Source organism: Penaeus japonicus, unplaced genomic scaffold (assembly GCF_977035675.1).
Source record: "Penaeus japonicus unplaced genomic scaffold, GWHDUDI00000001_assembly GWHDUDI00000001, whole genome shotgun sequence".
Taxonomy (NCBI): Eukaryota; Metazoa; Arthropoda; class Malacostraca; order Decapoda; family Penaeidae; genus Penaeus; species Penaeus japonicus.
In genome coordinates this window covers 32,114,093-32,126,783 of record NW_028234403.1, presented here as the reverse complement: position 1 = coordinate 32,126,783, position 12,691 = coordinate 32,114,093, and the positions used below count along the sequence as shown (strand labels likewise).

Below are 12,691 nucleotides of genomic sequence, written 5' to 3'. Positions count from 1 at the left end.
CATGAAAAAAAGTTTATTTCTTCAAAAAACTAGTTGTGCAGATTAGCAATCAGTTAATGGATCTTATTTGTGCAAATATAAAATGCATTCCATGACACATCAGTCAAAGCAAAATTTATTCTAGGCTTATTCACCTAGGTATGCTATACTTTTCATGATATTTTCATTGCAACAAAAGTTATCCTCGCATATTGTGCGTGTGTTACAGAAGTCGTGTTTAAAATGGATATCGCACAGCACACATTATTTGCAAACATTATAGGTTATCACTGTAAATAAACTAAACTCAGATATTTATTTTTTACATGAGTTACCGACTTGATTTACCTCAGTTTTCTCTGAAGAGACCACAAATGCGAACGCATTACTCTGATTGTGACTATATACTTTAATAGCCTTTGATTACCAGCCTGCCCTGAGAATAAATATAAAAATACACCCAATTGACTTTTTGTTGTTTATATGTTTTTCATGTCAAACACTTAGTAAATTCAGTTTCTTACGAGTTAAAAAGTAAATATAATCCAAGCCAAAGGATTCAAACAATTATTTATCACCCATTTATTAAAGCTACATATGGTGGTATTTGTTTTACATTTTCACGCATGAACTGGAGTCTCGAAATATGCAATATACTATACATTATAATCTTACTTTATTGGTACATAAATTTTGTTGTAAACCATCATTAAGATACTCTTTAAACGGTTCAATGAGACGACATAAAACAAAAATCAGGAAATGTTTGGCATTTTCACCATTCGGCGATGGTTCGCGCATGCGTGTTGACGCCCCTATTGGACAGGTTGGTACGCGTGGGCGGGTCGAGCTCTTTGGCAATAGAACTGGAAATACGGCAGAAAATTATTGCGAGTTTTGGCAATTATTGCAGATAAGGACGCTGCAGATAAGGCCTTATAATTACAATCGCTATGATAATTATTGTTAATTCATGGGTATCTTTTCATTATAATTATCAATATTATTGTCAATACCACTATTGCTATTATTATTGTTATCAATATGATCGTCATTAGTAATAGTATTACTGTTACTGCTATTTTTTTATCATTATCATCATTACGATAACAATGATTATCTTTATCACTACAATTACAATCATTATATCATTATCAATATCATTATAATTATCATTATCACTATTATCATTATCTATTGTCGTTATCACTCAAGTTATTATTTCATTATCACTATCATTAATGTTACCATTTTCATTATCATCATTATCATTGTTATTGTTATCATCATTATCATTATCACTAATGACATTCTACTCATCATTATTCTTAATTTAATACCATTACTATCATCATTCATCTTACCATTTATCATCATTATTAATATAATTCTTAATCATTTACCATTATCCTCATTCTCATCAATATTACTATCATGATGATAACAATCCTATTATCATCACCATTACCATCCTCATTACTATCACCTCTCCTTTCAACATGGTGACCCCGCCTCGCCGCCTCTCACGACCACCAGTCTCACAGAGCGACGACTAACAAGATGAATGATGATAATAATGAGTTTTAAGAATAATGAGTAGAATGTCATTAGTGATAATGACGATAATAATAATGATAATGATAATGGTAACAATAATGATAGTAATAGTAATAATAGTGATAATGACAATAATGAAAATAACAAGTGATAATGATAATAATAACAACAATAATGATAATGATAATAATTATAATGATATTGATAATGATGATATAATGATTGTAATAGGAGATCAGCAGCATCTGTGAGACGGCTATGCATGGGAGAGAGAGAGAGAGAGAGATGAACCTGTTGTCTCTGTTTTCTCCAAGGGAGTGATAGTATAATTATGATAATATCTAAGAGATAATAGGAATGGTAATGATGATAATGATGATAATAATGATAAAAATGACAATAATAATGATAATAATGGTAATAATAGTCATAGTATTAATGATAATAATGACAATGATGATAATAACAATGATGATAAGAGTGTTCATATCAAAGATTATAATGATAGTATCAATGATAATGATAATAAGGATAATAATTACAAGAATAATATTAATAAGAGTAATAATGATAATGATAAGAAGAAAAACAAATAATAATATTATCATCTTCATCACCACCCTCATCTTCATAATAATCATCATAGCCATCATAATAATATAAATAATATCAATGATAATAGTGATGGTAATAATAATTACAACAGCAACAAAAATCATAATGATAATAATAATAATAATAATAATAATAATAATGATGATAATGATAATAATCAATCAAAGAACATGTGATAATAATGATACTGATAACAATTTTGATAATAATATCTATGATCATAGTTATTATCATTTTCATTACTATTATTAATATTATGATTATTTTTAATATCTTCATCATTTTTTCTTTTTGCAATTTAAGATTTGCATAGTATTATACTTAAAACATCTGAGAAATTTTATGAAATTGATCTATCTTTCATATTATTATTATCAGTAATAATTGAATTCCATCATAAGATTTTAAGTTTACATTGTTGCATAGGAATTATCATTTCTATTTCAAGGCATTAGTCTGTCACTATAATTAAGATTTTTTTTTTTTTTTTTTATTCAAGGAAGATCAAAATAGAATAACTAAATATACTTTTTTTTACTCAACTACATAGCTATAGCAAGCTGTCTAATTTCACAAATTAATTACAGGAGTATTTAAAAAAAAGGAATATAAATAGATATATGATAATGATAAAGTATACCATTATTTGAAAAACCTGTTTGTTGTGAGTCTAATTATATGGAGAGATTTTCTAATCAGCACTTGTTTATAAAATTCCTTAAAAAATTAGATCATGCGTTATCAGCCATATCATATGATCAGGTTTTGAACTTGTGTACGTTTATGATCATATGTAAATTGATGCATGTTTTTATATATCAAAATTTTCACATATTTCCATTTTTATTGGCATATTTAGCTAATGAACATTGCAATAATTCACTTAAAGCAAAAGTTATACATCTTAAAAGAAACTAGTCATTAGGTGCTGTAATGATATAACACTTCATTTCAATTCTAGTGCACTGCAAGATTATGTTTAAAATCTGAACACTACAGGTGTTAGATATCCTTTTACTCTATTACTTACCAAAACAATTTCTATAAATGTCTTTACCCATTCATCTATGAAGGATTATGTATATTTTGAAAATTAAGTATTTACAAAGTAATGATTTTCAAATCTTCAATGAAAATAAATACTACATATGATTAGGTCATAGAGAAAGAAACAAAAGGAAATTAATACTGTCCCACAATTACAACCCTTTATTCAATACACTTTTTTATGTACATGTAGCAGACTGTATAGTCATTTACATATACGTATATCATTTTTGCGGTGTACAATACCTTAACATTTGTAAATATATCTCTAGAAATGTCTAAATAATCATAAAAATCATACAAAACAAAATTCTAGCTTTTATAGAATTTATAATAGTATAAGGTAACATATAAAAATAAATCGTATTTTTAAAACTTTAGAAACAAAATAAAAAATTATCCTGAAAAGAGAAATTCTGATTAAATCCTGTTAGATGGACATTAAATACTCTATCTAAATAAACTGTGAAACCATAAAAATAAAAGATGGCATGACTATAAATCATATATAAAAAGACATAAACACACACACACACACACACACACACACACACACACACACACACACACACACACACACACACACACACACACACACACACACACACACACAAACACAAACAAACACACACACACACACACACACACACACACACACACACACATACATACACACGCACATGCTCTTTTGCAGGTACAGACATTTGTACACTTCCTTTTGAAACGAATACTGATATCTGAGATCATAAAATTTTTCAGCTACACCAGCCATGGTATAAAACTTATCTGAACAAGAATATGGACAATTACATGAAAAATAAACAAAAGAGTGTTGGTTTTCTCTTTTTTTATTGTGCAGCAGTGCCTTCTGTTGGTTGTACTGTATTACATAGATACACATTAAAAGAAGAAAAAGAAGAAAAAAAAGAAATAAAAGAAAAAAAAAACATAAAAAAAATAAAAATCATATAATTACCATATAATCTGAATGAAGTGTCATGACCAATTCAGATTAGCTTTTTAATTTTTCAAAATTATTATATCTGAATACTATTATGAAGTTGGACTTTACATGAATAGGTACAAAAATATATGTATATATATAAACATTTATTTATTTTACTCTCTAAAAGAAAAGTACCAGTAATAACATTTTTATGCTGTTGTTGTTAGCTTTTCAACATACAGACAAAAGCCAAGGAAAACAAACCTAAAAAATTCAAGAAAAAAGAAAAGAAAAAAAAAAAATACTGAATGGTAAAAGACAGAGAACATTGTATAGAAAATTCTCCTTTGAAACAGTTTTGATGAGTATAATATTCTAGGAAATGTAAAGAGACTTTGATGTATGTCTGTAAAACCAATGCTGAAATTACCTAACACTAAAGCTTCAATGGATTACAGACTATTCTTGCGAATAAACAACACTCTTAACCTTAGTCTGAATGCACACAACAAATGATATTAAACCATCTAATCCTTTGTTCATTCTTTATATCTAAGCAACTTTCCAATACATAACAAGAGACATGCATCCTTTACTAAATAAGATACCTGGCTGTAGCAAGGATATTGACTCCTTACTCTCCCTGTAGTGCCTCGTTGCTACTTCCTTGCACAATATCGCTCAGTGTGCTATTGATGATCCTCTTGTAGTGGGAGCCATCCCAATAGCACTTGCCACACTGAGCACACACATAGAATGTCTCCGTTTTTGAGATGATGGCATCTGCAATCCCAGCAACCACCACAGGAATGCCCTGCCTGGTGCATCCTGACGAAAGGTTCACCTCCCCCCCTTCGCACTGGACCCAATTGTCGGTGTCACTGTCCGTCATGCTAATATCAGCTTTCTCACTGGTATTTTCCTTCAGTGCGCGGATGATCCGAGAGGGCACAAAGAGGTATGAGGCTGAATTGCACTTTGGGCATCTTGCAAATATATCTTTGGTGGTTACTTTTACATTGAAGACGTTAATTATCTCTTCAACCTGCTGATTGGCAGACTGTGGAAATCAAAACAAACAAAAGTTAATAAATTAGATAAAAATAGATAAATGATTTGTAATAGCAATTTGTTGGAACAAAGTAGAAACTATTCTTTTTTAGTGTCAAGTTGTTCAATAACAGTATATTCAAAATATGGAATTCTTATTTTATGCTTCCTCTCCACTGGACTTCCTATGGGATAGCATAAAGAATGCTTATGCTGGCTACATACATTATACATTAGTTTATTCACAATATAAGGGTGATTATAAGTTAATAGAAATGGGCTCACCATCTCTAGGAGACAGAGTTCTCTAAAATTTGACATTGTAATTACTAATATTACATTCTGATAGTTATAAAGCAATAAACTTCCTCAAAGTATCTTTCGGAATCACCTCTTATTATTAATAAATAACAAAGGTAAATAAATACTAAAAATATACCAAAACATGTATAAATGTACATACTAGCTGTTGAAGATTTTTTTATAATAAAGATAAACAATGAACTTACTTCTTTCTGAACCTTGTATATAAAGCTTGAAGGGATGAACTTGGACAGCCTGTCATAAGCACTTCCTTTAGTCAGCACAATCCTCTTCTCTTTTTCATAATATTCTATGCATTTATCACAGCTCTCTCCTGTCTCCAATGCTTCTGCATCTATTCCACAACACCTGAGCTTTTTGGCTAATCCCTGTTGAGTAAAATAAAAGAAAAAGGAAAAATGCTTTATTTTTTTCTACGGTTTGAAGACTACAGCATGAAGTATTAAAATCACTGTCCAACACAAAATAAAAGCTCAATGCAAGAAAAACGCACCTGGACCATCGTGTCACAAATCACTTGAAGATCAGCAGCCAGAATGGGTTCCCTATTCATCACTTTTGCCTGAACGTCCTCATTAGTCATTGGAATTTGCTTTTTGATTGTACGATCCTTCTTGACTTTTTCTTTTCCCTTTTTGGGTTTGATATTTTGCCAGTCTTCAATATTCAGTTCTTGTGCCTTCTTATCCAGGAAGGTGTGTATATCTATGAGACATACAACATCCATGGTGGCATATCTGAGCTGTGATTTCATAAGAGGCCTGGCTGCCCAGTTGGAAAATTGTTCAGTTTTATCCAATGGCAAGCCAAAACAGCGATAAACAAGGTCTGTTAATCCCTTGTAATTAGATGAACTGTGAGGAAAGATATCTGGGTAATCCTCTATCAGTATCCCTTTAATTTGATCAAGATCAACTACATTTTTGGCATTTGCAAATCCTTTTTTTACTTCACTATGTAGTTTAGCAAGGATCTTAAAATCTCCTTTGATGCCATACCCAATCTTGGTGATTTTTGGATTGGAAAAGAGTTGGCCAATGCAGGCCCAGTGTGGGACTTCTAGCAAAGGCTGGAGAGCCACTAGATCCAAAAGGAATGCCCTGGACTGTGTGGCCATCTGAAGGAGTGCCGCTTGTTCTGCAGATCCAATACCAAAAGTAGGTTTCCATTCACTATCTATAGCTATGAGTGGACTCTCTGTTAAAACTGACATACATTTTGTAAATTCCTCCACTGAGGTAACTATCACCACTTCCTCTAATGGCACATTAAGTGAATAAAAGTTCAATCTACCTTCATCCCAACACTCTTCCTCTTCTAACTGTTTGTCTGAAGCAGCATCCATGTGACCATCAGCAAGATGAGGGCATGCACTAATCACTTCTTTTAATCTTTTTGGAATATCATCTGGCTGAAGTTGAAGCTTTCTGGCATAAGGGACAGCAGCTTCTAAATCATGGTATTCATCAAAGAGGTGCATTAGGTCTGGCCCAAGGTGTGGGCTCTCCTTCAAAGCATCATCTATTAGACTCTGAAATGCCTGTATCTGAATGCCTTTCTCAATGTAGTATTTGTAAAAAATGTAACGTAAGGCTCCTCTTGCTCTGTGTTTCTGCATATGTGGACAGATAGATACATCTAAGTCAAATTTTTTCAAAAGCTTGGCAACTGTATTACAAAGCATTTTGCTAGATTTGACTTTCTTTGGATCTTTGATTTTATAGGTTTTGTGGAGATCATTTATGTTTACCTGTTTCCCAATGATACTGTCTATAAACGCCAAAATTTCTTTCTGATGTCTGGGACTGGTGAGAAGAAATTCATCAGCCAGTGAAAGGCGATCTTGTAGGAATAGTGGCACAATCAGGTCCTCAGTGGAAAACTCATTCTGCAGGTTTAAAAGGGTTGCCAGGGTAGCTACTTCCTTGAGTTGTCCCTGTCTCATCATTTCCTGAATGTGAGGCAGAAGCAGTACCTTGATCCTCTCTAGCTGAAAGGCCTTGACAAAGAGCCTCATCAAACCAACATTCTTCTGCCTAACAGCCACTTGGAACATGTCGACCTGAAAAGCTTCATGCAAGCAATGCTCATACTTGTGGTAATTTCCTTTTCCCAAAAATGACATCAACTCAATGATGATATTTGCTGGCATTCCACTTGAACGGTTTTTGAACAGGTCTGGGGATAACTTTATGCAGACAGAAACCAATTTGTATGGATCACAGGCTGTGCTGAGACTTTCCTGCATAAGTCTAGTAAACTCTGGCTTTTTACCCTCTTTCCAAAGGGAATTCAGAGCTAAGAAGGTGCTTGTATAATCTTCCATTTTTGCTGTTTGTGGTACATCTAGATCTGTAAGAATAAATGACATAAATTAGATGTACAGAGAGAGAGAGAGAGAGAGAGAGAGAGAGAGAGAGAGAGAGAGAGAGAGAGAGAGAGAGAGAGAGAGAGAGAGAGAGAGAGAGAGAGAGAGAGAGAGAGAGAGAGAGAGAGAGAGAGAGAGAGAGAGAGAGAAGAGAAGAGAGAGAGAGAGAGAGAGAGAGAGAGAGAGAGAGAGAGAGAGAGGAGAGAGAGAGAGAGGAGAGAGAGAGAGAGAGAGAGAGGAGAGAGAGAGAGGGGAGAGAGAGAGAGAGAGAGAGAGAGAGAGAGAGAGAGAGAGAGAGAGAGAGAGAGGAGAGAGAAGAGAGAGAGAGAGGAGAGAGAGAGAGAGAGAGAGAGAGAGAGAGAGAGAGAGAGAGAGAGAGAGAGAGAGAGAGAGAGAGAGAGAGAAAGAAAGAAAGAGAGAGAGAGAGAAAGAGAAAAAGAGAGAGATAAAGAGAAAGAGAAAAAGAGAGAGATAAAGAGAAAGAGAAAGACAGAGAGAGATATTCATATATGTAGCCAACAGCTGATCGTGCATTGCCACCCTCAGACTTGAATTGTTCTTCTCTGATAGAGAGAGACTACAAATTTTTCAGTGTCAACACTAAAGGTTTTAAATCTATTTATCTCTATGTTACAATAGTAACTCATATGGCAAATCTGTCATACTATACAATGCAGGGTATATAATGTCATAAAACTAACAGAGTAAATAACGGCATAAAAAGCCACTATACATAAAATAGATTTATTGAAAAACAAGATAACAGTTTTGAAATCCACCTGGATTTCATTTTCAGGTCAGACCTGAAAGTTAAATACAGGTGAATTTTGAAACTGTTTTTCAATAAATCTATATTCTACATAGCGGGTTTCTCTGCCACAGTATCAACACGATAGAGTGTTTTTTAGAGTGTGAGTGTTATAATATAATTTTCTTTTCTTGAACATATTCAATATATAACATCACCTATGATACCAGAGACTTTAATCTATCTTAAAAATTACCAGACTAATCTAAAAAGTTTTATAAAAGGACAAGCAAAATGGTTTGGAGCTGTATTCAAAGGGAGTAGATGAGCTTTTGTTCTACTCAGTTGGGAGTGTACATAATTGAATGCAGATATTAAGAGCCAAAAGTATTGTCTTTCTTTATCCTGTTGTTGCCGGGGGTGCCTGTATACATATGCTATTCCCTGTTTCCGTCTTTGTTTGATCCTATACTTGGATTTTTTGGGGGGATTCTTTTTATTGCTATTAATAGAGTAATCATACTTATTATTATAATAACAACGGAATAGGGATAAGGATAAGCCAGATTTGCGGAGCAGATGCTACGGCGGGCTTGTATGCACTGAAGCGAGCCTGCCTGTGTCAGCGTGTGCTGACTCGTGAGAGAATGTGCCAACGAGTGTTGACTTGATCTGAGCTAGACTCGAACAAGACTCGATCTGCCCAGCTACGTCAGTAACCGTCAGGTTTCAGTGGAAGCTCACGAGCTTGGACAGGGCTCGATCTGCCGACCACGGGGATGTGAAATCGACATGTTACCAATGAGCTAACCAGATGGCACAGAATAGGGTAAACAGGTGAGGACAGGTAGCTTTACTAATTGACTTCTGAGTGACTAAACCATATCAGACAGTGCTTGCTCTTGGTATCTATAGGTTAACATCTTTACACAGACTTGACATAGAATGAAAGAAGCTGTCAACCTAATAAAGATATGATTAATGCAAATATGATAAAATTAATAAAACTGATAATGATGTAGAAAATTGAGTTTCCAGGGCCTGATAGTATCTTCATTTGTAGCTAACTAATCTTTAGTCATGAATTCTATAAAAAATCCCATTATAAGAGGCAAGTTAATCCTTACACCATTTACAACAATAAGAAATTTTCTTATTTACCAGTTCTTCATGCATGCTTGTCATATGAAAAGGAAAAAAATAACATAGTGAAATCATCTGGTGAGATATAAATTAATTCTCTTCAAGAACTGCTAGTTTCACAAACTGCTAACTGTAACTGTAGATAAGATAATTATATTTAAAAATTAACAATAAAACAACCATACTCCTAAATGTTAGCAAACTTTATCCTGTGTGCTCAGTATCTCTTCTATGCATTTTTGCTAATTAGCTGCAGGAGTTCTCAATAACTGCAATGACTGTGTAAATTCATTATAATATTGATTCTTTGCAGTTTTTATTCACTACATATTTTCCTAAATGGTATAATTTAGTGTACAGTAAAAGACTTTCCTGAGGAATTTTCTTTAATAAATGTATCCATGCAAAAAAAATCAAGAACTTTCACTGAACAGTCTGTGAAATGGTGCAAACTAACCTCTGAAAAAGTAGCTTTGTGTCTGTGAACTGTGCAGTAGGAAAATCACATGCAACAATAAAAATGAAATACATGAAGTTGATTTCAGTCAAATTAGATAAGGACTGGAAAATAATGACAATTATCCAGAAAAAGACCTCATGAGAACTGCCCAACAAATCTCTATTGTGTATAGACAAAAAAAAAATATATATATATAATAAATTGTCTGGGAGGTCTACAAGCTCTATCTTGGTAGAATATACATAGAAGAGGTTTACTGAATTAGAGCAGGTACCTTTATTAGCCCTGTACATCCAAAGAATATGTATATGATCACTAATACCATAATGCCATTATTTTGACTTGTGTCTGTCCAATAGCTGTGTCATTTCAGTTTCTCTATAAGGCATTATTGCTTATTTTTTTAGTATTTTAGAGTATTCCTAAAACAGAAAATTACCCAAAGGCCAACAGACTGCTAACACATATAATATGGCAAGATAGGGCTTGGCCTAAGTCCTCTTCTGAAAATACATTGTCATGGTAAGGTAATTTTCTGAATAATGTGGTGTTACTAAATATCACAAAAGTAGTATTAATGGATTACTCTCAACCTCTACTATTCATATATGGTGGATATAATGCGCGATTCCACCTCTACACCCCAGAATCTGGGTCCGCCTTTTTAACCCATTACAGACGGGTATAGATTTGCTATTGAATCTTCCCACTCTCTTTAAGTCACACATTGTAAAACTAGACCCATTTTTGTGTTTTATTTTTTGTGTGTTTTATTGAATTTAGGGATAACAGGCTCTAACAATGCTGTAGTTGACTAAAATTGAAGTATATGATCCATATTAGCTCAATATTTTCTTTATACTCAGTGTGAAGTATCGCTTTACTTTTTCATATTTTTGTGCTGTTATGAATGAAGAAACACATAACCACCTACAATGAAGATAACATGAAGAGGTAGGGAAAAGGAAGGAAACATGTGCTTGTGACTTTGAGTGCCACAGTGAAAGGCATCCATATTGGCACAGGAGCACATTTTAGACACTGGGTATGGATTGAGTCACCTTCCTCTTCTTGTTCTGCCTGCACATCCTTCATTGGAAATACTTTAGAGCAAGAGGTCATCAACTTGCTGTGTGCCATCACTCTGTAAAGATAGTGCTTGCTAGAGACTATGGATGGGTGCCATTCAAGGCTCTCTCTCCTGCTGGTGCTAGGAAAAAGTGGTGCCATCTGGGCTTTGGACATTATGTTAGCTTAATATTATGGTAATTACAGTAATTATGACTGCAATTGCCATCATTACTCACTCCTTTCTCACAGCACAATAAAATAGCACAGTGATCCAAAATTCCTGAACGTCATGGACATCATGTACGTCATGACGCCCATTGTCAGGCCAAAGCTCCTACGTCATGTATGTCATGACATCCGTCACTTCATGCTACCTCATGCTACTTTAGGGCATATTTTGTATACAAAATCTTAACCCAATTACCTACCTAATGACCCAGATCATGGTGCATAGGGGCAGAATCGTGGGTAAAGTCAACTATATATGGATAGGACAGAGTGAGAGGAATCCATCGATAACACTTTTGTGGTATTTAGTAACACAGTGGGATTCGGAAAAATTTACCATAAGCTCTTTTACTGCTGGTGTGCAAAGCCAATCATCACTCATTGCACAGATCTGCAGGTCTGTGATTATAGGCTCACCTCTACTATGAGCACATTATTTTGACCTCACCTATATCTGATAGTGTATTTGTGTTCCTTGTGATCTTTATATATATATATATATATATATATATATATATATATATATATATATATATATATTATATATATATATATATATATGTATATATATTTATATATATATATATATATATATATTATATATATATATATATATATATATATTATATATATATATATTATATATATATATATATATATTATATATATATATATTATATATATATATTATATATATATACATATATGTACATATATTTATGTATATATATGTATATATGTATATATGTGTGTGTGTGTGTGTTTGTGTGTGTGTTTGTGTGTGTGTGTGTGTGTGTGTGTGTGTGTGTGTGTGTGTGTGTGTGTGTGTGTGTGTTTTCTTCCTGTGCAATCCTATTCACAATAATAACTGCTGTCATTACTACTATTCAATCAGTATTATGAAACATCTTTCAAAGTGCCGGTCAAATAGTTTCTTTTCCAATAATTCTCATTCGTTACCTTCTGGGTTCGGTCATTAACTATAAATAGGAATTACTATGAGGAAAAAAAAGTCTCCAAACATACATCACAACTTAAACACATTTTGCTTTAATAATTCACACTGTGTTGTGACAAGTTGAGTGTAAATTCTCACAAACTTTCATATCTCAATTAGGAAAATATCTTACCTTACAAGAATCAATTCAGTATTTG

General features: G+C 33.1%; 1 protein-coding gene across 3 annotated transcripts in view; it reads right to left on the bottom strand.

The window, feature by feature from the left end:
- Nucleotides 1-3,347: 3,347 nt before the first annotated feature.
- Nbr (exonuclease mut-7 homolog) overlaps nucleotides 3,348-12,691 on the bottom strand; it is a 9,650-nt gene continuing 306 nt past the window's right edge. The window contains exons 1-5 of one of the 3 annotated variants that reach the window (XM_086539088.1): nucleotides 12,667-12,691; nucleotides 11,299-11,381; nucleotides 6,012-7,870; nucleotides 5,704-5,886; nucleotides 3,348-5,204 (exon numbers count right to left, since the gene is read on the bottom strand). The exon at nucleotides 12,667-12,691 is cut by the window's right edge and continues 122 nt beyond it. In XM_086539088.1, the coding sequence (XP_086395214.1) occupies nucleotides 4,779-5,204; nucleotides 5,704-5,886; nucleotides 6,012-7,870; nucleotides 11,299-11,377 (2,547 nt within the window). In that variant the 5' untranslated portion in view covers nucleotides 11,378-11,381; nucleotides 12,667-12,691 and the 3' untranslated portion in view covers nucleotides 3,348-4,778. The remainder of the gene's footprint in view (nucleotides 5,205-5,703; nucleotides 5,887-6,011; nucleotides 7,871-11,298; nucleotides 11,382-12,666) is intronic. The other 2 variants (XM_043012407.2, XM_043012406.2) reach the window with 2 other exon arrangements.